This window comes from Podarcis vaucheri, assembly GCF_965113315.1.
Source record: "Podarcis vaucheri genome assembly, chromosome: 1".
NCBI lineage: Eukaryota > Metazoa > Chordata > Lepidosauria > Squamata > Lacertidae > Podarcis > Podarcis vaucheri.
This window is the reverse complement of record NC_138759.1, coordinates 49,933,182-49,958,758: the sequence shown is the minus strand read 5'-3', so window position 1 is coordinate 49,958,758 and position 25,577 is coordinate 49,933,182. Positions and strand designations below refer to the sequence as shown.

Genomic DNA, 25,577 nt, shown 5'->3' with positions numbered 1-25,577 from the left:
TTTGCCTTGCTGGATCAGACCAAAGGAACATTAATTCAAAATCACAGTGGCCAACCACATATCTGCAAGAAGCCCATACCTCTCTTTCAGCATTGCATGAACAGCCCTTGGACTTGTAAGCAACCTTTACTCTGCGACCCATCCCCTCTGCAGGGAGGTGGGACCAATTCGGATGGTCCGCCCCCGCCACTTAATGGATCCAAATGGTTTCCAGAGAGTGGTAGGGGATGCTTTATCCCATGTTGATGGCCTTTCAGCTGATTCCCTGGTGGCCCGCTGGAATGTGGAGTTAACCAGGGCTATTGACTGTTTGGCTCCGAAGCGCCCTCTCCGATTGCATGGAGCCCGGACAGCCCCGTGGTTTTCCACGGATCTGAGGGCAATGAAACAATCGTTGAGACGGCTAGAGCGCCGGTGGCGGATAACTCATTCCGAATCTGACCGGACACAGGTTAGAGCTCAACGTCGAGCCTACCAAGTGGCGATAGCGACGGCGAAGAAGAATTTCTTCACCGCCTCTATTGCATCTGCAGAAAACAGCAGCAGGAGACTTTCTCAGGTGGTTCACAATTTAGCGGAACCACCTGCAACATCGGGGCCCAGTACGGGCCACATGTTCTCCTGCAATGATTTCGCAAAGTTCTTTGCAGATAAAATCGCTCAGATTCGGGAAGAAGTAGACTCCACCGTGGGAGCAGGGCCGGGGCGGGAGAGTGCAAGAGTTCTGTCTAGTCAAGTTGAGTGGGATCAATTCCAATCTGTTACCTCCGAGGATGTGGACAGGCTGCTTGGACGAGTGAAACCAACCACCTGTCTCCTGGATCCTTGCCCATCCTGGCTTATAAAAGCTAGCCGGGAAGGACTGGGCGATGGGCTTCGTGGGGTGGTGAATGCTTCCCTCCGTGAGGGAACCTTCCCAGACCCGCTGAAAGAGGCGGTTATTAAACCGCTTCTTAAAAAACCATCTTTAGATGCGGCCACGATGGTCAATTATCGCCCAGTCTCAAATCTTCCATTCTTGGGCAAGGTGATTGAGCGAGCGGTTGCCGAACAACTCCAGGCACGCCTGGAAGAAGCGGACCATTTGGATCCCTTCCAGTCGGGATTCAGGCCTCATCATGGGACTGAAACTGCCTTGGTTGCACTGGTTGATGATCTCCGGCGGGCTAGGGACAAAGGTGAGAGCTGTTTCCTAGTTCTGCTGGATCTCTCAGCGGCGTTCGATACCATCGACCATAGCATCCTTCTGGACCGTCTTGGGGGGCTGGGAGCTGGGGGCACTGTTATACAGTGGTTCCGCTCCTTCCTCCTAGGCCGTGTTCAGAAAGTGGTGGTGGGGGATGAGTGTTCAGACCCCTGGGCTCTCACTTGTGGGGTGCCTCAGGGTTCTGTCCTCTCCCCCATGCTTTTCAACATCTACATGCGGCCGCTGGGAGAGATCATCAGGAGGTTTGGGCTGGGTGTTCATCAGTATGCGGATGATACCCAGCTCTACCTCTCTTTTAAATCAGAACCAGTGAAGGCGGTGAAGGTCCTGTGTGAGTGTCTGGAGGCGGTTGGAGGATGGATGGCGGCTAACAGATTGAGGTTGAATCCTGACAAGACAGAAGTACTGTTTTTGGGGGACAGGAGGCGGGCAGGTGTGGAGGATTCCCTGGTCCTGAATGGGGTAACTGTGCCCCTGAAGGACCAGGTGCGCAGCCTGGGAGTCATTTTGGACTCACAGCTGTCCATGGAGGCACAGGTCAAATCTGTGTCCAGGGCAGCTGTTTACCAGCTCCATCTGGTACGTAGGCTGAGACCCCATCTGCCTGCGGACTGTCTCGCCAGAGTGGTGCATGCTCTGGTTATCTCCCGCTTGGACTACTGCAATGCACTCTACGTGGGGCTACCTTTGAAGGTGACTCGGAAACTACAACTAATCCAGAATGCGGCAGCTAGACTGGTGACTGGGAGCGGCCGCCGAGACCATATAACACCGGTCTTGAAAGACCTGCATTGGCTCCCAGTACGTTTCCGAGCACAATTCAAAGTGTTGGTGCTGACCTTTAAAGCCCTAAACGGCCTCGGTCCAGTATACCTGAAGGAGCGTCTCCACCCCCATCAGTCTGCCCGGACGCTGAGGTCCAGCGCCGAGGGCCTTCTGGCGGTTCCCTCACTGCGAGAAGCAAAGCTACAGGGAACCAGGCAGAGGGCCTTCTCGGTAGTGGCGCCCGCCCTGTGGAACACCCTTCCAGCAGATGTCAAGGCGATAAACAACTACCTGACATTCAGGAGACATCTTAAGGCAGCCCTGTTCAGGGAAGTTTTTAACGTGTGATATTTTATTGTATTTTTGGTTTTTATGGAAGCCGCCCAGAGTGGCTGGGGAGGCCCAGCCAGATGGGCGGGGTATAAATAATAAATTATTATTATAATTATTATTACTCTCTCTTTGGCTCAGCCACAAGGAGCAAGTCATAATCCACCCCCCTCCCCACCATTGTTTCCTGCTGCTCCAGAGAAGCAGACACGGAGCAATGGATCCAAACTACAAGAAAGAAGATTCCACCTAAACATTAGGAAGAACTTCCTGACAGTAAGAGCTGTTTGACAGTGGAATTTGCTGCCAAGGAGTGTGGTGGAGTCTCCTACTTTGGAGGTCTTTAAGCAGAGGCTTGACAACCATATGTCAGGAGTGCTCTGATGGTGTTTCCTGCTTGGCAGGGGGTTGGACTCGATGGCCCTTGTGGTCTATTCCAACTCTATGATTCTATGATTTTGACTAATGGCAGAACCCCAACAAAATGTAACTGGTCTCAACTAGAGAAACAAATGAAGGTTTGTGAAGTTGGCTCTTCCTCCTAATCTATAGCTAAGAGCAGTACAGATTTAAATTCAGAGGTAATGATAATCAGTGGATATTAGGAAATAGAAGCAAAAACTTCCAGTCTTGTGGCTTTTAATGGGAAGTAAATGAACCCAAAGGTTGTCTATGTCATGCTAGACCCTTGTTCAGTGTTTCATCTGAACCAGGCCATAAACATATGTGAGGAAAATAAGGCAGGAGCGCCTAGGGATGCCCACTTCACTTCTTTAAACTGTATTTTGTTAACATTTGTACTGTTGCCACGTTGGCATTGCATTGTTTGTTTATTAGTTTCAGGAGATTCTGCTTTGCGGAATGCTCTGTTTTGGAAGGCAGGGAGATCCCTCTCCCCAAATAAGCAAATGCAACTCTATATTCCACTAGGATGGAGTGTTTTAGAAGGCTAAGACTGCCCTCTGTCCACTATCAAGAATGAGAATTTATGGTAAGACATTTCCCTTTTTAGATGATCAGAAACATGAAGTTTGCATCTTCAAAGCATCAAATTCAATTTGTCACATTTGGCAGAGCCAGCATCTGATCTAAGCCTGGAAAGTAAATTGCCTTTCACCTCCCGTAGAGAAAGTCTCTATGGGTCAGGGCTGAAATCCTTGGTAAAGTGCTCAAAGGAAGTTTGCATCAGAGCTGCCTCCACCACATCTGGCCTTGTGAATAAATAGGACAGTTATTTCTCAGTATAGCCAGGACTACAAATATCCACATACCCCACTGATGCGCCCTCCTGTGTCTGAAATATTTTTGAGAGTGTTTTAAAAGTCAACAAAGAAGGACAAGTTACCATATTTACTTGGTTCCTGTGACAGATTCTACAAAAGACCAAAGAGACTTTTAAAGTATTACAAAATGTGTGTTTATAGTTGATTGGCTGCACAGCCATTCCTTGATATCCAGGAACATCTGTCCAGCAATTCAGACACCCTGGGAGCATTCTGTTCTCAGCTTGAGGCACACTTTCCCTCTAAACAAATGTTGATTGTTTCCTAAAGCAGCATTCACATGTTGTTCTGACTTAAATGGTGTCACTCTCTGCTTCAAAGGTGTACTGGTTGGGTAGGATGAATGGAAGAGATCCACATTTTATTGTGACAAACATTTGTTCAGTTGGTGACTTGGTAGGGTTGAAACATGGAAACGAAGAGTTTGATTTCTGAATTTCTATTTGTTTGTAATCCACCCATATTCTGCATAGTTGTTGGGTTGCATACTTTTCAGACAGCCTCAACAAAGTTGAACAGCACAAAAGATCTTACAAGGTACATACTGTATTTGAATAACATCTTTTCAATTTATACAGCTTTGTATGCTCCAGTGCACAAGTTGTTCAGTATAGAATTGCAGGGTCCCAAGATTTTAAAAAATGAAACTGTTTTTTAAACGTTTTAAGAAAAGATGTTGTGGCACATTTGATCAAGCCGACTGACATAACACAGCACTTTTCAGTAGAGACAGACAGATCTGTCCATTTTTGTTTCCCTCAGTTTCAAATTTTTCTAATCCTAAATAGTGTTTAGTTGTGTCTGACTCTTCGTGACCCCATGGACCAGAGCACGCCAGGCACTCCTGTCTTCCACTGCCTCCCACAGTTTGGTCAGACTCACTTTTGTAGCTTCGAGAACACTGTCCAACCATCTCGTCCTCTGTCGTCCCCTTCTCCTTGTGCCCTCAATCTTTCCCAACATCAGGGTCTTTTCCAGGGAGTCTTCTCGTCTCATGAGGTGGCCAAAGAATTGGATCCTCAGCTTCACGATCTGTCCTTCCAGGGCTGATTTCCTTAAGAATGGATACGTTTGATCTTCTTGCAGTCCATGGGACTCTCAAGAGTCTCCTCCAGCACCATAATTCAAAAGCATCCATTCTTCGGCGATCAGCCTTCTTGATGGTCCAGCTCTCACTTCCATACATCACTACTGGGAAAACCATGGCTTTAACCATACGGACCTTTGTTGGCAAATATTTGATAGTGCTCTATTAACAACAAAAGCAGCAGGAAAACTTGAGGGGAAATGTCATCTGTTATTTCTTCATTCCAGAAATGAATAAACAAGGCCCATCTCTCAATTAATTGGTCTTAATGGCCATCATTTACCACTTTCCTTTTATATGCTTGCTTTTAACATAATAAAATGAATGCTAAAATATATGTAAATGGCTAAATGTTTTTATGACATAAATCTTATTTTGAAGTGACAAGGATACTTGTGTGCAGATAGATGTTGTAAGAGATCAGTTAACATTTATACAGCCCACATTTTAAACCTCTGACTGTTCTTACAGGGGCCTAACAATGCATTTAGACAGCAGATGTGGTATATGGAATGTGTGGGAATATACTTTGGGGGCCACCTGTCCTGGGATTTGGAAGACAGACCCAATTTGCAAGCACTGCTTTTTGCATCGGTATTAACACATTCATTCATGCATTCTCTCTCTCTCTCTCTCCCCCCCCCCCTTGAAATAAGGGTTATACTGTAAGATTGGGCTAACTTTTTTTCCTATGGAAATTGTGATAGCGAGAGAAAAAAATCTTTAAATATGTATCATCATCATCAAATTAATAATAAACTAGTCTTTGCCCCTTTTGCAGTTAATGTAGAAATTCATGGCATGGACCATTTTAATAGCATTTAACCATGGAGTGCTGTTTTGTAGTTCTTTAGATATTAGGGGCAAGCTACCTAGTGCACACATAAGAAGACACAGGAGCTTCTGGAGGCCATAGCTTGGATGCAGACTCTGGTTCTCACATGTGCCTTAAGAGTATGCCTTTTTGTGGAGCAAAGTTGTTCAGGGGTAGTTGGAGTCCTGTCTGATGGAAATTTTAGACAAGCAGAAGACTCTACTAACATCTAAGGAGGAGGACTGCAAGTTCAAGCAGGGTTAGTCCTTTCTGAGCCAAAAGCCATCTTAAAAGCTTTGGAATGCAGTTGGTTTTCAAGCCATAATGGCACAACCAGCTTAAGTCCTCAGGGTCAAGGTCTTCCAGGCTACCATTCTCATCTACTGCAGCCCTTTCTTCATAGTCCAGATTCCAGAATTGGCCCTAAAAGACCCCTCCTCCTGACACCAGGGAAGTTCCTCCTCAGGAGGTCATAGGAAACCAGCTTCTTACATTTTCACATCTTGAGTTCAATGATAACAGACAGATGGCTCCTCAAGACATTCACTCTAAGCTACGCTCTGGAGGTTGTTAGTCTTCCAAGTTAGTACTTTCCCCCAATGCCTCAGTCCTCCTGGGCAGAAAAACACTTGGCCTATGGGATAGCAATCCATCACCTTCTTGAGATCAAGTTGATCTCCTGGATTCACACCCACACTAATCTGGATTTGAGTGGCTGAGCAAACATATCAGCCACAAGTGCTTCAAATTGAAGTCTCTGACTCTTGAGTTCCATTGCGCAGGTTCTGGACAGGGATGACTGGATGACATTAATTGATCTGTTGGAGGCCTAACTACAGTTCCTCATCCCAGAAGTTCCTTCACTTCAGCTGCATAGCTCGCCATTTTCAACACTGGGCCCTCCCTATGGGCCTCTCCACAGTCCCCAGAGTATTTGTGAAGGTCTTGGTGGCCATTGTGACATATCTGCGGACCTTGGGCATGAGGGTGCAAACATACCTGAATGTTCTTTTGTTTTGGTTCACCTTGAGGGAGAAATGCAGATGGGACCAGAATACTAGACTGGAATGCCTGCAAATCCATGGCTTCATCATAAATTGGGAGAAGAGTTCCTTGGAACCCACTCAGCATGTCACCCACTCCAAGGTTTAGTTGGACATTCAGCATGCACCACTTGGAGGAGCTCAGGGAGAAATGGACCCTCCCCATATATCAAGTTCTCGTGTCACTGATCATAGATCTGATGGTTCTGGTGCAGCTTCTGGGCATGATGGTGTCCTGCCAACATCTCATTTCACAGGCACACCTTACTACTTACCAGACTCAGATTATGGAATCCAAACATCTCCAGATTGCCATACCGCATCATCTTGCAAAGAGCTTTGTTGATGGGTGGTCCAGCACAGGTGCCTGGGGGGGGGGGAGCCTTGAGGAGCTTCACAGAGAAGTTATTGCAACAGATGTCTGTCTGTACGGCTAGGGCCCCCACCTGAGGACTGTGGTGATTTGGGTATGTGGAATCAGCAGGACTCCCAGTTCAGTGTAACCTGGTTGGAGCTCAGTGTGATCTGACTGTGATCTGTCTTGGATTTCTCGCCTCACATTCAAATGGTTCCTTAGAGGGGGTGGGTCAGTGGAATCCTCTAATGGTCCATTGGTTTCCTGTTTGGAACCTTAACTATGTGTTGACTGCCTTTATGTGTCCACCCTTTGAACTTATGGCTTCATATGAGCTCAAATTTCTGTTACACGAAATGTTTTTTTTTGGGGGGGGGATCACCTTAGGTAAGCAACGTTGACTTAGGATTCTTAGCTTTGTATTTTTCACGGGGACAAGGTGCTTTGTAAGCCAGACTCAGCATTTATTCCAAAGGTTATTTCTGTTTTTATTCTTCTCTCTTTTAGTCCAAAGCCTTCTAATTTGGGGGAGATGGCATGGCACACACTAGATGTTTGTAGGGCTTTTCATTCCTATCTGGCAGGGTTCAGGAAGTTAGAAGCACTATTTGTGGCATTTTGTGGGAGGTCCTTGGGGCCAAGATCACCTTATCATCCATATTCAGGTGGTTGTAAGAGGCCCTGGGTTGAAGTTTCTCAGCCTTTGGTGAAGGCAGCACCGGAGGGGCAAACTGCACACTTACTCTGGGGAGCAACCACCTCATTAGCTTACATTGGTAGTTTCTCCATTTCTGAGAGTTGCAGAGGGCATCTCTCCATGCATTTGCTAAGCATAATAGAATTGACACCTTCTCTTCTGCAGATGTGGCCTTTGGGCATAGGGTGCTACAGAAGGTGGTCATATTCTGACAGGCCTCTGCAGAAGTCCACCCTATATTTTTTTTTACTGCTCTGCTATATCCCAGTGGTCAGAACTGCTCTCTGTGAAGCACCAGGAGAAATGGAAGTTCATGGTAAACAGACTTCCATTTTTCCTGTCTGTTGGATTTGAGGGGGCTGAGAAAGTTGAGACTTGCAGGTGGGGAATCTCACATTTCATTTTTTTAAATTACATTTCTAGCCCATGTGGTTTATTGTAATATATCTGATGGTGGATATTTCAGATGCTTGCTTCGGTGTTGAGCAGGTTGGACATTCCTGGATGAAAGAGTACTGTGAAAAAGGAAAGTCTTTAAAAATTGGCAAAGTAGCAAGAAACTCAGGCCAAATCCACACAGATACTTCCTGTGCTCTCAGCAGAGAGAATACAATAGGGAAAGGATAAGATACAATGAGCCAGTGCTTCTTTTTAAAAACACAGTGCAGGCACTTTCAATTCCCTGTGGTGCTCCAAGCCACTGACAGTTTTGAGGTATGGGTGTGCGTTCATTTTTTAAAAATCTTTGCACTCTAAAGTTGAGTTTGGATGTTTGCTTTAAATGTACTCAACATCACTGCAGGAAAACAACAGTGATTATATTATGGTGATAGGGTGACACACACACACACACACACACACACACGAGACACTTGCTAGTGATGGGATTCCCAGGACTCTCCCAGCGCTGTGCTTGAAGGAGGGGGGGCCAGCTCTGTGTGGTGCATACTAGAGAATGGGCTCAGTTAAACCTGAGTGTGGGAACTGCAGCTTTAAATTCTTTAAATTTAAATCCCCAGGGCTTGTTACACACAAAACCTCAAGCGTTATCATTAGGGGGTTATGTCTGAAATTTTTGTGTTTGCTGGAGGGAGTTCTTATGATTAAAGAGAGCAGTTTTCAATGAGCAAGACAAGTTCTGATCTGTCCTTTTTTTCACCTCGGCTCGGGGCAAAGACCAGCAGCTTGAGGTTGACCCCTGGAAGAAGCTGGCTCTGAAAAGGAAGATGTGAAAGGCTGGAAATGCTCTTTCTAATGCTCTGCTCTGGAGCCAGGAAAAGGCAGCTGCTTCTGGCCTTTCTATTTTTTTCCCTGATAGCTGAGAGCTGGGCTTGTTGCCATATCTGTTTGTCTGTCTGTGTCTCCTTGTTTTTCTCAGAAAGCTTCAGAGGCCAGTTGCCCGTAGCGGGTTGCTGGAAACAGAGGTCGCTCCTTGTATCGTCTTAACTCTCCATGCCAGAGCGTTCATGCTTGAATAGGAAACAGCAAGATCTGTCAATATAGGCCTTTTCTTCAGAGCTTTGAGTCTGCATTCTCCACGGCCATCTGTTCCCTTTCACCCTTTTGGACAATGTTGCTATTTGAAACTTCCCTCCCTCTCTCCCTCCCTCCCTCTCCCCATCTCTATTACACACACAAAAAAAAAGTTTCTGTGAAATAGTTTGGACTCTAACATCCTTAACTATACTTTTAACTAGCTAAAAATGACATTAAAAGTGACAGGGGGATCAATATTTCACAGGAGAGACAAAAACCGTACAGCCCAAACATTCAGTATCTTTTTTTTCTTCATGTGGCTGTGTAGGAATTACTTTACTTAAAGCAGTGATGGTTCTTATTATGTTACAGATGTGGGCTGTGTTTGTTGTTGTTATGAGAGGTATGGCACCAGCCCCTACAGACCATAATGTATACATACACTATTAACAAAGCTGACATTCTAAATTTCTTGTTTTGAAGCTGCGAAAACACTGCATTTTTATAGTCTCCTTAAGAGTCTTGTTGGGCAACTGAAAATCAGCTTTGACTATATGGAAATTTCAAAGTCGATTGTGCCTGGCCATGAAGTGAAGTTGTCATATAGCTGGAGATGATTTGCTCTCCTGGGATTTGGCAGTCATTGTGCTCAACATAAATTTCCTAACAATGAGCAGTATCTGGTGAAGTAGTTCCATTAGTCCAAAAATTTACATTTGTGCAATGCAACGTCCCCGATCTCTCCTCCCCAAATCTGTTCTAGAGGATTGGGGGAACCCCTAGAACAAATTTAGGGGCTGGAGAAGAGATGGGGACTTTCCTTTGCATAGCCATAAGTCCTTGCCCTAACTTTGTTGGATACTGCTCAATATGATACAACACACACAAGTCCTTATTGCTGGTGGTGATGGTGGTGATGACAGCTGTGGCAGAATTGTGAAAATGGTCCCAAGCCTCTTCAGGGCCTTATTTTTAGGCACAGTACAGATTTCTAGTTGGGAATAGTCCTTGTCTAGGACTAGAGGAGAAATACTCCAATAGTTTATTGAGAGTGGAGCTCACGATTAGCAGTGGCATAGCCTCATCTATCTATCTATCTATCTATAATCTATCTATCTATCTATCTATCTATCTATCTATCTATCATCTATCTATCATCTATCTATCTATCTATCTATCTATCTATCTATCTATCGCTCTATCCAGCCCCCAACCCACGCTTCAAGTGGTACCAGCAGCAATAACTTGTTGGCAGTCTTCCCACCATTTTGCATCCTTTGCAAATTCCTGGACCTAGCATCATTCTGGGGCTTGACAGGGAAAGAAGGTATACCTGCTGCCACAAAAAATGGTAGAAAATATTTGGAGAAAATTCTGCAAAGTGGCCTTTTTTCTAGGGAGAGCAGAAAAAGAAAAAGCTTAGAAAGCTTCTCAGAAAAATATCTTCTACAAAACCTTGGTTCAACTCTGGTTCTTGATGTTATGGAAGCAATATGGTTTTTGCGACCTTGTTGCTGTTTTCCTATGCCTCGCTCTCACAATATGGCCTCTGATGATGGCATATGTAATTCTGCCATCTCACATTATTATTTTATTCCTATGTTGCCAAAGTAACGTTGAAAGAAGCCACCAAAGAGCAGTCGCTGCACTGTACTTGTTACACACAAATCAGCCCTGAATAACTTGGTTCATTTTATTTTATTTTCTGCCTGTCTTTTTGGGAATTGGCAGTCACACTAATAGAAGAGCATTGGAAGTTTATTTGAGAGTACAGTGGTACCTCTGGTTAAGTACTTAATTCGTTCCAGAGGTCCGTGCTTAACCTGAAACTGTTCTTAACCTGAAGCACCACTTTACCTAATGGGGCCTCCTGCTGCCGCCATGCAGCTGGAGCACAATTTCTGTTCTCATCCTGAAGCAAAGTTCTTAACCTGAGGTACTATTTCTGGGTTAGCAGAGTCTTTAACCTGAAGTGTATGTAACCTGAAGCATATGTAACCCGAGGTACCACTGTAGTTGTAACCTGCTTCTTTGAGATCCTTTAACATTAAGAGCAAGATGTTTACTGCCTTAAAAGTTGCACGGGCTGTTTCCCATATTGTCTGTAAATCAGACCTGTTCAATTTGGAGGACATTATGACCATGTTTTCTTTTCATGGCAGAGTTCTGGTATCTGTTTGTAAAGGTAGAAAGAATGCTTCTATTGTGTGAGTGAATGTGGTATTAGTGTGTGGCATTTGATTATTTGGATCCGGCAATGATGTTACTATTGTCTCAGATCTGTTTATTTAAATTATTATTATTTTTAAATAATGTCCATTTAGATAAACAGTCAAGTCAGACTGCAGGTGTGAATAGGATTGTTCCCCTCCCCAACTCCCCGGTCAATGTTAACATTCATATCTAGGCTTACATTTTTGGTTTCGTTCTTTCCTATGCTATGATTCTAGTTGGAACTCCAGGCCTTTACTTTTGAGTAGGGGGGAGTGATATTGCAGCTGAAAAGGTTGGATTTTAAATAGTCCCATGGTTCAAGCACAGGGAGGAAATAGTTCTGAACATTGTGACTTGCACAAAGAACAATTTGGACTAGTATTTAGATTAAAATCCAAGATGAAATAATTGCTTTCAAGTTGTGCCTGTAATTAACCAAAGTACTGTTGACAGACATGCAAAATTCAGGTGTCCAAATTCTTTTGTGCCTCAAGCCTATATTTTTGAAAATTCTTGTAAAACGTGGCTGTTGGCAGATGTGTCAACCAGATGAAAAAATCTAAATCAGTTGGAAAGATATGTTGGTTCATTCTTAGTAAGCAGCAATAGCAGTGAAGACAAACCAAGAGAAGTCCCAACAATTCTATTGTCTAACGCTTGCAGAAGAATTATTGTGGTAATTACAACAGAAATATACACATGGGGATATTAGTTTACATCTTAAGAATGTCTTGTCAGGGTTCCCCTATCAAATTTAGAAGTGAACAGAAGTTGAAAGTACCAGCTTTATCTGCCAGAAGCTAACCTGGATCCTTGCTCCTCGTGCCATTCATCTCTGTTGAGGAACATAGTCTTCTTTCGGCTACACCAGCTCTTAGCCCTTCCATGAATGGCCACTGCCCATTTTGTCCCTATACAAACTTCTGTGTAAGCCTCTCCTTTTGTAATCAGGCTTGATGTGGAAAGTACCTCCTGTCCGGAGCTCACAGACTCCTTGTTGCATCAAGCCTTTCACCGGTTCCTCATTCTCACCTATCCTATATGTGCCTTGACTGCTTTTCTGGAGTTGACTCCAGCTGGCAATATCATTTTGCTCCTCAGTGAGACACTTAGGCCCAATTACCTTACTGGAAAACACCCAGACCTAACAGGTCCTGGCTGCATGGGGGATATGGAATATCTGTGCATGATACTAACTAATGAGATTTCATGGTTTTCATGGTTTTCTGAGAAATGGGCTGGACTAGTTGTTGTAGACCCCACTGGAATTGTGGCCTCTCTAACTAGTATTTCCTGAAAATCATTTTCATCTCAGCAGAGAGGAATCATGAAGCCTAATTCCACTTAGGACACAGTTCAAGATTACTCTCAAGGATGAATCTGCAGGTCAGGGTTTAGTTTTTTAATCACACTGAGATATTATCCTTTTACCATAAGTTGAAATCCATGTGGAATTGACATGAGCAATGTTTGATGAACTCATTTCAGTCTGCAATGAGATCCTTCTCATAGTTTGATTCAACATGTATCTCCCCAGAAGATGAATGCAATCATTACCTATAAATAAAGAAATGTGTTCCCTACAGATGCTGGTGCAACAACTTTTCTAATAGAACTCAATATATGCAGATGGAAAAATCTTCCTGCACTGTTCATAACTTCACCTTTGCTGAATATACCTAAGTTTAAGCACTTTATAAACAATAATATGGATCAGTATGTGGGGTGGGAGTGTAAGATCCATCCCTGAAACTACTGCTTTTTTCCTTTTAAATATTTTTACTGTGAGGCTTATGCATGTTAGGCAACTTTCTAGGTTTTAGCTTGTGGAATTTGTAAAAATGGCAAACCCAGATGATGGGTGAACAGCAGCAAAGAATGACATAACATAACAGCTGAGAGAGACTGGCGTGGGAAAATGAAATGCTTTACCCTGAGGTTTTGAGCCTAGTGTGCAGAGGCGTTTGAATTTGCACTGACAGTTTCAAATCTCTCTTGTTTCTTCCTCAAGCTTTAAGGGACATAAGCATATGTAATTCAAGCATTCCACTCCCTCACAATCACCACATCCAGTATGCTTAATACCATTGTATTCTCTCCTAAGGGAAGAATTTTGTGTAATAGCTCATAGTAACACTCATAATAAATTTTCAGAAAACTCAGTTCTCCGAGTGTTGCGCTTTATGCAACTAAAATGACACCATCCACACACCTGAGAGAATGCTATGAGCAGGCCTGGAGGAATTGAAAGGTTTGCAGAAGTACAAAGCAGCGCGAGGGGAGCCCAAAACGGCTCAGTTGGGACTGAGTATTTTGGGTTGCCAATGAGTACTGGCTGACTGTTGGATTTGGGGGAGAGAGGAACAGGACTAAGTATCCTGAAAGTGCTGCAGGCTAAAACCCTGAACAGAAACAGTCCACACTGCAATTCTGCAGGTTGCAGGATCGATCCCAGTATGGGACAGCTGCATATTCCTGCATTGCATAGACTGGATGATCCTCAGGGTCCCTTCCAACTCTGCAATTCTGTGCTTCTATGCTAGTCTTCAGAAATGCTATTTGGGACTTCCATGTCCTAAATCCCTTCTTATGTACAGACAAGAAACAAAATTCTTCCTTTTCTTCTTCTAAATGATGCATAAGTAAATATGATTTTGGAGTGGGAACTGTTTTATAATACAAGAAATAAGGATGAAGAGGGGAAGATATTTGGAAACAGGATTGGTTGCAGGATCCTATCAAGGCATAGGAAGAACAGAACAGTAGAGAAAACTGGAGTTTTATAGACACACTTTTGCAAGTTATGTTCAGATGAGAGAATTTTTCAGCCTGTCAAACAGAAAAGCTGAGCGAAATACTGAATTTGAAGAAGAGCATCAGGAGTTATTGGTGATCAGAGTGTATATCCTCTTATAAATTCTTATACTGCACCATCATTGCTGCAAAATCAACACAACAGAGTAACTTTAAAAACAGAAAGAGGAGACAGTTAGAATATTGGAAGTTAAAATGTTTGTTATTGTTAACCACAGAAGTTTTTTCCTTTCAAATGAAAAGAGAGAATCTCATCAATTCTTTTAGGTTGTGGTTTTCTGCAACTCCTAATCTTAGCCTCTCTCTGCCACTATAAAACAACCAGCTGTCTTCCCACCTCCACAGAGTCTGTGAAACCTGATCATTTTACTCAGGGTTGGTGCATCTAGTAGATCATCTGGCTAGGATTCAGAACAGCTGGATAATTTCTTTTCTTTTTCTTTTTGGTTCTTTAGTAGACAAGAGCCTAAGTACTGGCTTGAGGCCTCTCACTGAAGGGTTTCAAAACAAAATGGAATCCACATGAACCCACTGACGCCAGGAGTTGAGATTCCCTAATGCAAAACATGTTGTGATGACAGTAAACCTGCATGCCACTTCCAAGGATCCTGAAATTAAAAACAAACATAATGTGATTGACCCGGTAGAGAATTCACATTACTATTCTTAATACTAAATCTAGAGCTCATATTATTTTCAGGGTGGGTGGAGCTTGGCTTAGATCTTTTGTTTATTTAGAAAAGCCTCATTAAGTCTCACTGGTTATACCGGGGTGTGGGGGTGGGAATCTATGAAAAAGTCATTTTTCTAGCAAATATTCACATATTTCTTTAGGATTGTGATCTAAATGGAGAAAGGGAGCAAAAGTTAAAACATTTTCAAGAGCAATCAAAAATATGGGGGTATCCAACAAATTCATACTCAGTGTAGACCCACTGAAGCTCTTGGACTTAAGTTACTCAAGTTACATTCGCCATCACCCCGTGGTTGTATTTTTTAAAAAATAATAATTGAGGATCCCTGGGTGCATTACTTATAGCAGGCTTTCCTGGTCCAGGAATTGCCAAAGCAGGCAAACTGAGTGGAGCTGGAAACAGACATTCCTTGCCACTGAAGACATCTGGACCTCCAGTTACAATTGTGGATCAGATAGTTCTATCAGCCTACATACCTGCTTCATTTGGGGAAGTGCTACCCCATCCAAAATAGGCTGTCGTCCTAATCCCTGCACCCAAAAAGCCTGTACCTTCATCTTACTGGGATTCACTCATAGTTTATTTGCCCCTCATAAGTGCATCACTGCTTATCTACTACCTCATATCTATCAGCATATCTACTACCTCATCTGATTCAGGTGGAAAGGAGAGGAATAGCTGTTGGTCTTCAGCACGTTTATACTACTATCCTCCTAATCACCAGAAATCATGAAGATCCTTGAATGAGTCAAAGCAAAAATTTGCGGAAAAATGGGATGGTTATAGAAGATATGTTCAAAAATACAATAATAGTTTTGACTCCGTGCTAGCATTAGAGTGATAAAGGAACTAAAAGGAGGTGGATAACAATTAAGGATTTATTATGTTTTCAGAATGTATTAGAAAAATTATATAGAAAGGTTTATTGTTTTGTGTACATTCAAATGTAAGATAAAACATATGCAAAGGGACTTGACAGGAAGTCAAAGTTGAAGAAAATATTTTGGGAGATAAAAGGGGGAAAATATTTACTTTCATTATTATCATTTTGTGTGCGGGTGTGGGTGTCTGCACATATGTGTGTTGTATGCAATGTTTGGGAGGAAATAAGACGATAAATAACAAATAACAAACTAAATATCGATGTATGTAATTTTTATTTCTTAATTATATTTAGTGGTAGTATGGCTGCATTGTTTTTTGTAACATAAAATCATTCAATAAAAATTATTTTTTTTTAAAAAAAAAGAATGAGTCGTGCTTTTCCAGGGCTTATCAAGCTGTTTCAGTATGGGGAAAAGTCATATGTTGGGGAGGGCCCATAACTCAATGGTAGAGCATCTACTTTGTATGCAGAAGGGACCAAGCTCAATCCCTGGCATCTCTAAGTAGGGGGGCTGTATGAAATGGGAGAATCATTGCCAACCCATGAAGAAAGTGCCGAGCTAGATGGACCAATGGCTCCGCATAAGGCAGCTTCCTATGTTCCTTCCTATCTATAAGATGAACAAGATTCTGCCCTTCAATGCATCCACAGAGCATTGTGGATTGTCTGGTGAGCAGGTGATGTAGAGAAAGAATTTCTCTCCTAATTCAGTTTATTTGAACAGTATGTGCATCTTTGTATTATTATCCACTACCCCCCACTGTGTTTTATTTTTCACAAGCCAATGCATTGCAGAGTGATTAGTTATATGTCATTTTTTTTTATTTATATGTAGTGCTGGCATACATGTTTGAATAGATTTCTGCATACCCCCCAAACCTTTGTTTATTAGTTCCTCATGGATTAGCAATGAAGCGTGCGCCATGTCCTGGGTACGGAATGCACCTTGGCCGGCTAGTCCAGGGAATGAGATCATCCCTTTGGACATCAAAACTGTCAAGCGTACCTCCTAATCTGAAACAATACTGCGGAATGGAGAGAAGGGAGAGTGTGAGGCAAAAAACATGTGAAGGGCACCACATGCGTGGAGACATGCTTTGTTTAGCTCTCTTTAAAACGCCTTCAATTGATTTGATTAGCATTGTCCCTCTGGTTTTTTTGGTTTTTTTTAACTTCAGTTTAAATCTATCGATACATTTATTGATTTAATTTCCTTAAACTTTCACATGAGGGAAACCAATAATTCTGAAGGAAAAAAAGCACACCTCCTTAAAAAATAATAATGTATACATATCTTGTTCCAAGCACTATCTTAAAAGCGGTGTTGCCTCCTGTGTCAGAGAAGGGGCAGTGCTTCATCTAAGGTGGTGCCCACCAGTTTTGTTTTGTTTTGTTTTGTTTTAAGAGGGTCAAATGAAGAGCCCCACTGCAAAGACTACAGGATTTTGTTCTCACAATGGCTAACCATGGCCTGTAGGAATGCCCCAAAGCAGGACTCAGTCGTCTTCTGTTAATGATCTCCAACAGCTGGTATTCAGACACATACTGTCATTATTTCATTTTATGGCAGTGATAGTTTAACTGTGTGAAGAAGTACTAACCTTTTGTCCTGAATCTTACAGCAGTCACCCTGGTTCTGGTATTATGAGAGAGACAGAAAAACTAATATCTACCCCCTTTTTTCTAAATCATGCATAATTTTATATACCTCTACCATGTCCCTCACTGTTGTTGTTGTTTAGTCGTTTAGTCGTGTCCGACTCTTCGTGACCCCATGGACCAGAGCACGCCAGGCACTTCTGTCTTCCACTGTCTCCCGCAGTTTGGTCAAACTCATGTTCGTAGCTTCGCGAACACTGTCCAACCATCTCGTCCTCTGTCATCCCCTTCTCCTTGTGCCCTCAATCTTTCCCAACATCAGGGTCTTTTTCAGGGAGTCTTCTCTTCTCATGAAGTGGCCAAAGTATTGGAGCCTCAGCTTCATGATCTGTCCTTCCAGTGAGCACTCAGGGCTGATTTCCTTAAGAATGGATACGTTTGATCTTCTTGCAGTCCATGGGACTCTCAAGAGTCTCCTCCAGCACCATAATTCAAAAGCATCAATTCTTCGGCGATCAGCCTTCTTGATGGTCCAGCTCTCACTTCCATACATCACTACTGGGAAAACCATGGCTTTAACTATACGGACCTTTGTTGGCAAGGTGATGTCTCTGCTTTTTAAGATGCTGGTCCCTCACTAATTGCCCTTTTTTAAAACTAAAAAGCCGTAAATGTTGTAATTAGGGCCAACATATTGGTATGGTGGTTGTTTTGTGGATTGGGGAACAGAGGGGGTGGGGCTTATTTGGGTCTCTAGAAAATGTCAGTAAAGTTGAAGATGGGATAAGGCAAGGGATATGTGTGATACAATGCACTGTTAATCTTCTTTCATGGTCTTTTAAAAATTCATTTCACAGTTGAAATAATAGAATAATTTTTAAGCAACGTATTTAAGCTCCTATCTCTCTCCCTGCCATTTCCGATTTCCTGCCCTTGAGACATCTGTTGTCTCCTGGTGTTTGGTGCTAAAAGAGGCAAAATGTCTGGCTCTTAACTGCCATTGAACTCTCCTGGGGACCTCCTCAGTTTCCTCCACAGTACACATTGCCGCTTCCTGATTTACTTCCCTCTATTTTATACAACATGCAGAGATTGCAGAAGGGGTATAGTGTTTCTGTTTTAAATAGAAACCTTCCCACCCACCCCCAGTTGCCCTGTAAAAGGGAGGTTGCTCTACCCCAAAATAGTTGTCTTGCACTAAAGCATATATGTGAGCAGCTCAGAGGGTCACACAAATAGTCCTGCCAGCAGTTGTCAAGGCAGGTGCTGCAGCAGCCTGGTACCGCAAGTGTTTCCCCCCAGAAAGAAGGAAAGAGTAATTTATGTGCCTGCACTCTTTCTAACCACTGTGCCCCCTGAACCGGCCTCCACTGCTCACTCAGCCTACCTGTTGACAGAAGTGGGAGTCCTGGGTGTGTACAGGAATGCCAAGGGCAATGATATATTTCCTTCGCTTGCAGGCGAAGTTTAACTGTTTCCTGGCCACATCCACATCTGGATTGCAATTTTCACGATGTGAGAGTTGATAGAGGTGCAGAAATAAGAACTTTGGAAAAGTTGATTTTTCTCATGAGTCAGCCTTTGTCTCATATATGTTGTGTTAGTTATCCCTTCTCATTTGGTGACATGGTGGAAAGTCTTCAGTACCTATATAATGGAGAAACCTCATTTAATTTTACACGTTTATGAGCCTTTTCTTTTTGAAAGTTCAGGGGTTTGAGGTGAAAGAATGAATATGAGTGTGTGTGTTTGTGGGGGATCCTTTAAATAGGAGTGAGAATTAACAAAATTTGAAAATCTAATAGTCTGAAAAAAGAAGTTTTGAGGAAAACTTTGTCATATTATTATGCTTTTGGATATAACCAGGGGGGAAAAACAAATCAAAGTGACTGGGAAAGAGAGCCAAGACAAAACACTTAAGAAGCATGGAAATGGATTTGAAACGTGTACCTCAACAGACTTTGTGTACGAATATGAAACAGAGGGTTGTTTTTAAATTGACGTACATCTGGTAGGTAACCCGTGCATGACTTTGTCATATACAGTAGTACCTTGGTTTACAAACGCATCAGGTTACAAACACTTCGGGTTACAAACTCCGCTAACCCAGAAGTAGTACCTCCGGTTGAGAACTTTGCCCCAGGATGAGAATGGAAATTGCATGCCAGTGGCACGGCAGCAGCGGGAGGCTCCATTAGCGAAAGTGCACCTCAGTTTAAGAACAGTTTTGGGTTAAGAACGGACCTCTGGAATGAATTAAGTTCATAACCCGAGGTACCACTGTATACAGTAGAACAGTCAGCATTTTTTGGAGGTGCAGCTCAGAAAATACTAGCATGCTTCATCTTTTCTGGTCATGTTTTAAAATAAAAATAATTGGAAAATCAGAAAAAAATGAAATAGAAGTTATAACAGGATATGATTAACTAGAAGATGCATTGATCATATTGTTTGGCCATGTTAAATTCTTGGTCTTATCATTTGCTAGTAATATACTAAGGCGTAAACAGTACACAAATCCAGAATGGAGTCGCTAAAACTGTTGGATGGCGTCTTGTACACCCCTTTACAGCATGTCTTTGTTTGAATCTGGCCTTTCCCAGCCTCTCTTTTCCTTGATGCCCAGGTCATTACTCTTTTACGGGATGCATGCACTGGTCTGTCTGATATGACATGGAAAGTACATGCAGCTGTCTTAACTCCCTGCAAGACATGGTAAATGATTGCCAGTTGTTGTTTTTAATTCTTGTATAAGCAGCTGTCAATAATAAGCACGTCCAATATAACATGAATACATCTTCTCTCTCCTTTTTTGGTTTTTCACTCTAGTGTTATCTTGGAAAATGCATTGGACTTAAAATATGAAATTTCATTTTCCTTCAGTTACAAGAATGTAATATCAGTGTTTCTGTCTTTATTCTAGGCTCTAGAAATGGAGAGTCTGGCTATGTGACTGCAGCACTAGGGAATACTTGGAGTCATAGTGTGAATACAAGACTCATCTTGCAGTATCTGGATTCACAGACAAGACAGGTGAGGCACCAGGGGAAGCAATGTTACTCCCACAGTAATGTATATGACAGACACATTCTGCTCAGAGAAGGTACTCTAAGTTGTAGTTGTCATGTTTTAGTTAGATAACTGAGAGTCCTATAATAGGAAGGAAGGAGGGGCAAAAACATTTTATTTCTTTGCTTCACCTTCCTCCTCTCTACAGGGAATCTATACAGGGGTTGACTTCAGAAAAAAGCTTCTTTTGACCTTAGTTCGGCTATGATCCTGTCGTTGAACTCCCCTTCTTCAGGGATGAGGTCAAGGACTCAAAGCCAGAGGATGAAATTTCACAAGACAAGCCTGGGTTGCTGGTGCCCTTCTGGCCCAATGATATCACATAGAAACCACAGTACAACCACAGTCTACCTCTCTCCTTTGGAGTAAAAGGAGTGGGCCAGGCCCCTTTAACTGAAGATGCATCCTTCATTGAAGGCAGAGCTTGCAGTTGGAACAGAACTGGTCTGCCTATGTAGTGTATAATCTGCAGTCTAAGGTCGACTGTTGGGAACATCTCTTATCTGCTCATCTATAGTACTCAGACTGAGCCAGGCACAAGGCAGTTTTGCCTTGCCTTGCCTTGCCTTGCCACTGTGGCAGTTAAGGCAACGGATGTCAAAGACATAAGAACATTAGAGTAGCCTGCTGGATCAGGTCAGTGGCCCAGCTAGTGCAGCACCCTGCTCTCAGCCAGCTGCCTGTGGGAAACCAGGGAGCAGAATGTGAGCACAAGAGCATTCTTCTCTGCTGTGGTTTCCAGCTACGGTATACAGAGCCAGTGTGGTGTAGTGGTTACGAGCGGTGGACTTGTAATCTGGGGAACTGGGTTCGCGTCCTTGCTCCTCCACATGCAGCTGCTGGGTGACCTTGGGCTAGTCACACTTCTCTGATGTCTCTCAGCCCCACTCACCTCACAGAGTGTTTGTTGTGGGGGAGGAAGGGAAAGGAGAATGTTAGCCGCTTTGAGACTCCTTCGGGTAGTGATAAAGTGGGATATCAAATCCAAACTCTTCTTCTGCTTCTTCTATTTTGAAGCACTGCTGCCCTCCAACTGTGGAGGCAGAGCTTGGTCATCATGTCTAGTAGCCACTGATGTCAGTTGAGTGTCTCAGAAAATTCCCCATCACCCTGCAATTGTTTTGATGATGGGGGGGGGGGTCAGCCTGCCATTGTTCTCCTATGGTTATTCCTTTTCCCCTGGGCTGGTGCACATGCGCTTCTGCTGCCAGGGACTCCAGATGGCTCATTGCCACCATCCAAGCATTTTGAGGTGGGGAGATATAGAGGTCATTCTAACCTCTCACTATTTTTTCATTAGTCTTGATCCTTGGTAGATATTCTATCTTACTTAGCCACGCTTCTTGGTGTGGCCCACACAGAGCCAATACATGGATGTCTTCTTTACTAAAGAGGTAGTTGTATGTATGCCATGGGTAGGAATGTAATACATGCATCTATATCTGGGAAAGGATCTTCAAACATGTCTGGAAACACGTCTGCTGGTTTTTAGAAATAGCTGCGTGTGTTAGGTTGCTATTGCAAGATTCTCATGCATCTTAAGACATAAGTATAAACTTGTTTCTCCAGTACTTTCCCATGGCCAGTAGAACTCTCCTCAGCTTGAGAAAAACAATTGAATTACCTATGCTCTTGGTTTTCAAAAGTATTTCTGCAGTTTATTTTAGTGCCTTATTAGTTTAGAAGGTGAAATTTTGGGCTTGTTACAGCATGTGTAGGCATAGACTACTGTGATTTGAGGACTTTCCTATTGTTCGTGTACTTCTATGTCAAACATCCATTTTACATTTTAAGAAGTAAATGTTTATATTTCTGTAGGTATTTGTGAATAGGGTTTTATCATCTCCATCTGCAAATGCTGCTTTCTCTTTCCTCTCATAGTAAACAACTCCCAGGAATTAAAACAGACCAAACACCCACTATTTTAATTGACAGATCACACGTTTTTCAAGTGAAATGTTTAAAAACATTTTACTCTGGGGGTGGTTGTTGAGGGGTGTTTTTTTTCTTTCTTCAAACAGTGAGACAAGGTGCAAGAACACACTTTTCAGCAAACACCTGGTTTCATTTTCATCTTTTTTCATGTGCGTGGTTGAGCTCTCTGTCACTGAATGCAGTTTTTCAAATGGCTTACAATCTAAACTCTGTTTAAACTCTGCCCAAGCTCTGTTAATGCATGGTCAATTTTTATGCCCCCTTTTGTGACGAATGCTCACTACCAAACTTGCACAATATACTTTACTATTTTGTGATTTAGACCCTTGCTTATAGAAGATTCAGGGGAGCCTTCAGCCTCATGTGTTTTTGTTCCACATTTAGTGGTTCCTTTTATAGAATGGCTGCTTACTACCTGAGATCCTGTGGAAGGTTAGCATAGGCAAAACAGAGAGCTGGATTAGGTAAATGTGTGAACTGACCAGCAAAGGCTATTTTGGTGTTCATATGTACTTTATGGGGGAAAGCTGGGAAAAGACAAATCTGATACATATACAAAATTGTGGGTGCATGGAGGTTAATAATCCTTTGTTTTCATTTGTTGCTTTTGGAATTTATTCTAAAGTAATTTTTTTGAGATTAGAGCAAAATGTTTAGTTGTCAGCAAATGTTACAGGAGCTGTCTGATTAGCAGTCTTCTGCTCTCAGTACAATATTGAGATGTGTTATAACCCCAAGCATAAGATTCCCCTAGCCTACTAATGCCAGACATCACTTCCCCCGTGTTTTTTGTTAGAGACCAGCTGGTTTTACCCTACTCTGCTTAGTGCGATATAAATAGCATTCCACCATTCTGACTGTCACACAAACAACAACTTGACTGGTGGTAGCAGGGGATGGCTTGTGTTAAAACCTAAAAATGAAGCTACAGTAGTTTTTCAGCAAAGTCTAACTCTGAATATCTTAAAGGTTATACACTGAAAAATTATGTTTTTACGCCTAATGATTCTTCAGCTCTTCTTATATATTTATTCAACTGCAGGAGAGACACATTCTTTACTCTATAAGTGCTTACAGATGTTTTGACATTTTTCAAAGAAGAAGAAGCCCCCCAACGTCCCAAATGTTAGTGTTGCCATGTGTTAATAATAGTGTTTGATAGTGTTGCAGTGTTACAAATCAAAATAGCTAGGAATGAGAAGGGAGATAGTAGCACGCATGCTAATGTTTTTAAAGAAGTAATGTATTAACAATTTTACTTAAAAGTGCAGGGGGAGGGTAAATAACAACTTAAAAATCCAAGTTCTTTAATGATGACACTTTATTATATATATGAATATTTAGATCCTGCTTTTCAGCCTTATATGAGTGTGGGTAATGGAGGGGTAGAGAATATGTTTTTGATTAGAAGAGGTTCTGGAGCCACAGCTGATAAGACATACCGGATGAGTTTGCTGTAATGTAGGGTTGACGTATGTCCGGAATTTCCTGGGCATAGCCAGTATTCAGCCCTTGTAAACTGTGTCTGGGTGGAAATCACTTAAATGTCTGGGAAAATCGGAACGTATGGCAGCGCATGTCAGAAGTGTAGATTTTGGCGAATTTCATTAAAAATAGTTGAAAAGCTCGATTTTGGTCAAAACAGTAAAAAAAAAGCTAAACAATGTATGTGTCTGGATTTTCATTTTTTGAAATATGGCAACCCTATGTAATGTGTTCCTTTAAAGGGATGCGGGTGGTGCTGTGGTCTAAACCACCAAGCCTCTTGGGCTTGCCAATCAGAAGGTTGGTGGTTCGAATCCCTGTGATGGGGTGAGCTCCCATTGCTCGGTCCCAGCTCCTGCCAACCTAGCAGTTCGAAATCACGCCAAAAAGTGCAAGTAGATAGATAGGTACTGCTCTGGCAGGAAGGTAAACAGCATTTCCGTGTGCTGCTCTGGTTTCGGTGTTCCGTTGCACCAGAAGCGGCTTAGTCATGCTGGCCACATGACCTAGAAAAACTGTCGGTGGACAAACACCAGCTCCCTCTGCCAGTAAAGCGAGATGAACGCCGCAACCCCAGAGTTGTCTGCAACTGGACTTAACTGTCGGGGTCCTTTATGTAATGTGTTGACCGCAACAATTATAGTGGCACCTCGGTTTACTTACCCTTCAGATTACATACGCTTCAGGTTACACACTCCACTAACCAAGAAATAGTGCTTCAGGTTTAGAACTTTGCTTCAGGATGAGAACAGAAATCGTGCTCTGGAGGTGCGGCAGCAGCAGGAGGCCCCATTAGCTAAAGTGGTGCTTCAGGTTAAGAACAGTTTCAGGTTAGGTACGGGCCTCCGGAATGAATTAAGTACTTAACCCGAGGTACCACTGTATAGACAAGGTGGGCATAAAGAATACGTGAAAGGATAAATTGGGATTCTGAAAATGATCTCAAGTGTTTTGAGTAAGACTGGGATATGATAACTATTAGAACTTATGAGGGGAAATGCCTATTTTCCACATGCTAATATGTGATATGCAGGAAATGAAGACATTGCAAGAAAGGAAATGGAAGTGATAATTGACCAGAGGATCTGAAATGCTCTGGTTAGATTTTAGTAGTATGAGATGAATGCTCCCTTGTGGCCTGAGTATCTCATGTGGATGCTGGTAGATATGTAAACGTTTTCTGGAGAACATTTTGCTCAACCCTATAAAATATATAGGTTTAGAATGGCTAATGTTGTCTGCAGTTACTATGACACTCACCATGTGTGATGGTGATACACAATGAGTTCGGTGCTGGTATGAAGTTTAACCAAATGCTAGTCTTTAAAAATATCTGTTTCTTCTCTTTATGCATGATAATGCTGAAATTTGCATACTTATTTCAAGTCATGCGTAGTGTATTTTTTTGCTTTTAATGCAGTAAAGTAGGAATAGACTTGATAAGAAATTGCATATATGTAGAGTTTCTCAAAACTTCAGGTTTTTTAAAAGAAAAACAAAACACTTTCTCCTTTACTTCAGAATGTCTGTTATGAACAGATCAGTAACTTTTGCCAGCAAAACTTTAATTAGAAACTTCAATGCTCCCTTCCTGATCAGTTTACTTTCTACCCTTGTGTGTTGTTCTTACTTTTGGTTTCCTTTTCCTTTCACTGTGAATTGAAATACTACTGGACATTCAGTTCTAGAAGCAGGCATGGATTTTAATCATTGTGCAACTTTCTGGGTTTCCCCCCCCTCTTTGAAGATTTAATTCCCCAATATTCTATTCAGTTTATTACTCTTCCATCAAAATATACTAATTGCTTGTCCTTAAAAGGAGG

At 42.5% G+C, this 25,577-nt stretch overlaps 2 protein-coding genes across 18 annotated transcripts in view; one reads left to right on the top strand and one right to left on the bottom strand.

Annotated features, from left to right (window-relative positions):
• The window catches only part of RAD51B (RAD51 paralog B), a 400,405-nt gene that overhangs the window by 157,220 nt on the left and 217,608 nt on the right, over positions 1 to 25,577 (top strand). For all 17 annotated transcript variants that reach the window (XR_014220569.1, XR_014220570.1, XR_014220571.1 and 14 more), the window contains one exon: positions 20,189 to 20,298. Coding sequence is in view for 11 of the 17 variants with exons in the window: in XM_082225644.1 (XP_082081770.1) it covers positions 20,189 to 20,298 (110 nt within the window). In the remaining 6 variants the exon portion in view is untranslated. The remainder of the gene's footprint in view (positions 1 to 20,188; positions 20,299 to 25,577) is intronic.
• LOC309534852 (uncharacterized protein) overlaps positions 1 to 25,577 on the bottom strand; it is a 250,741-nt gene that overhangs the window by 11,910 nt on the left and 213,254 nt on the right. The window lies entirely within an intron of this gene.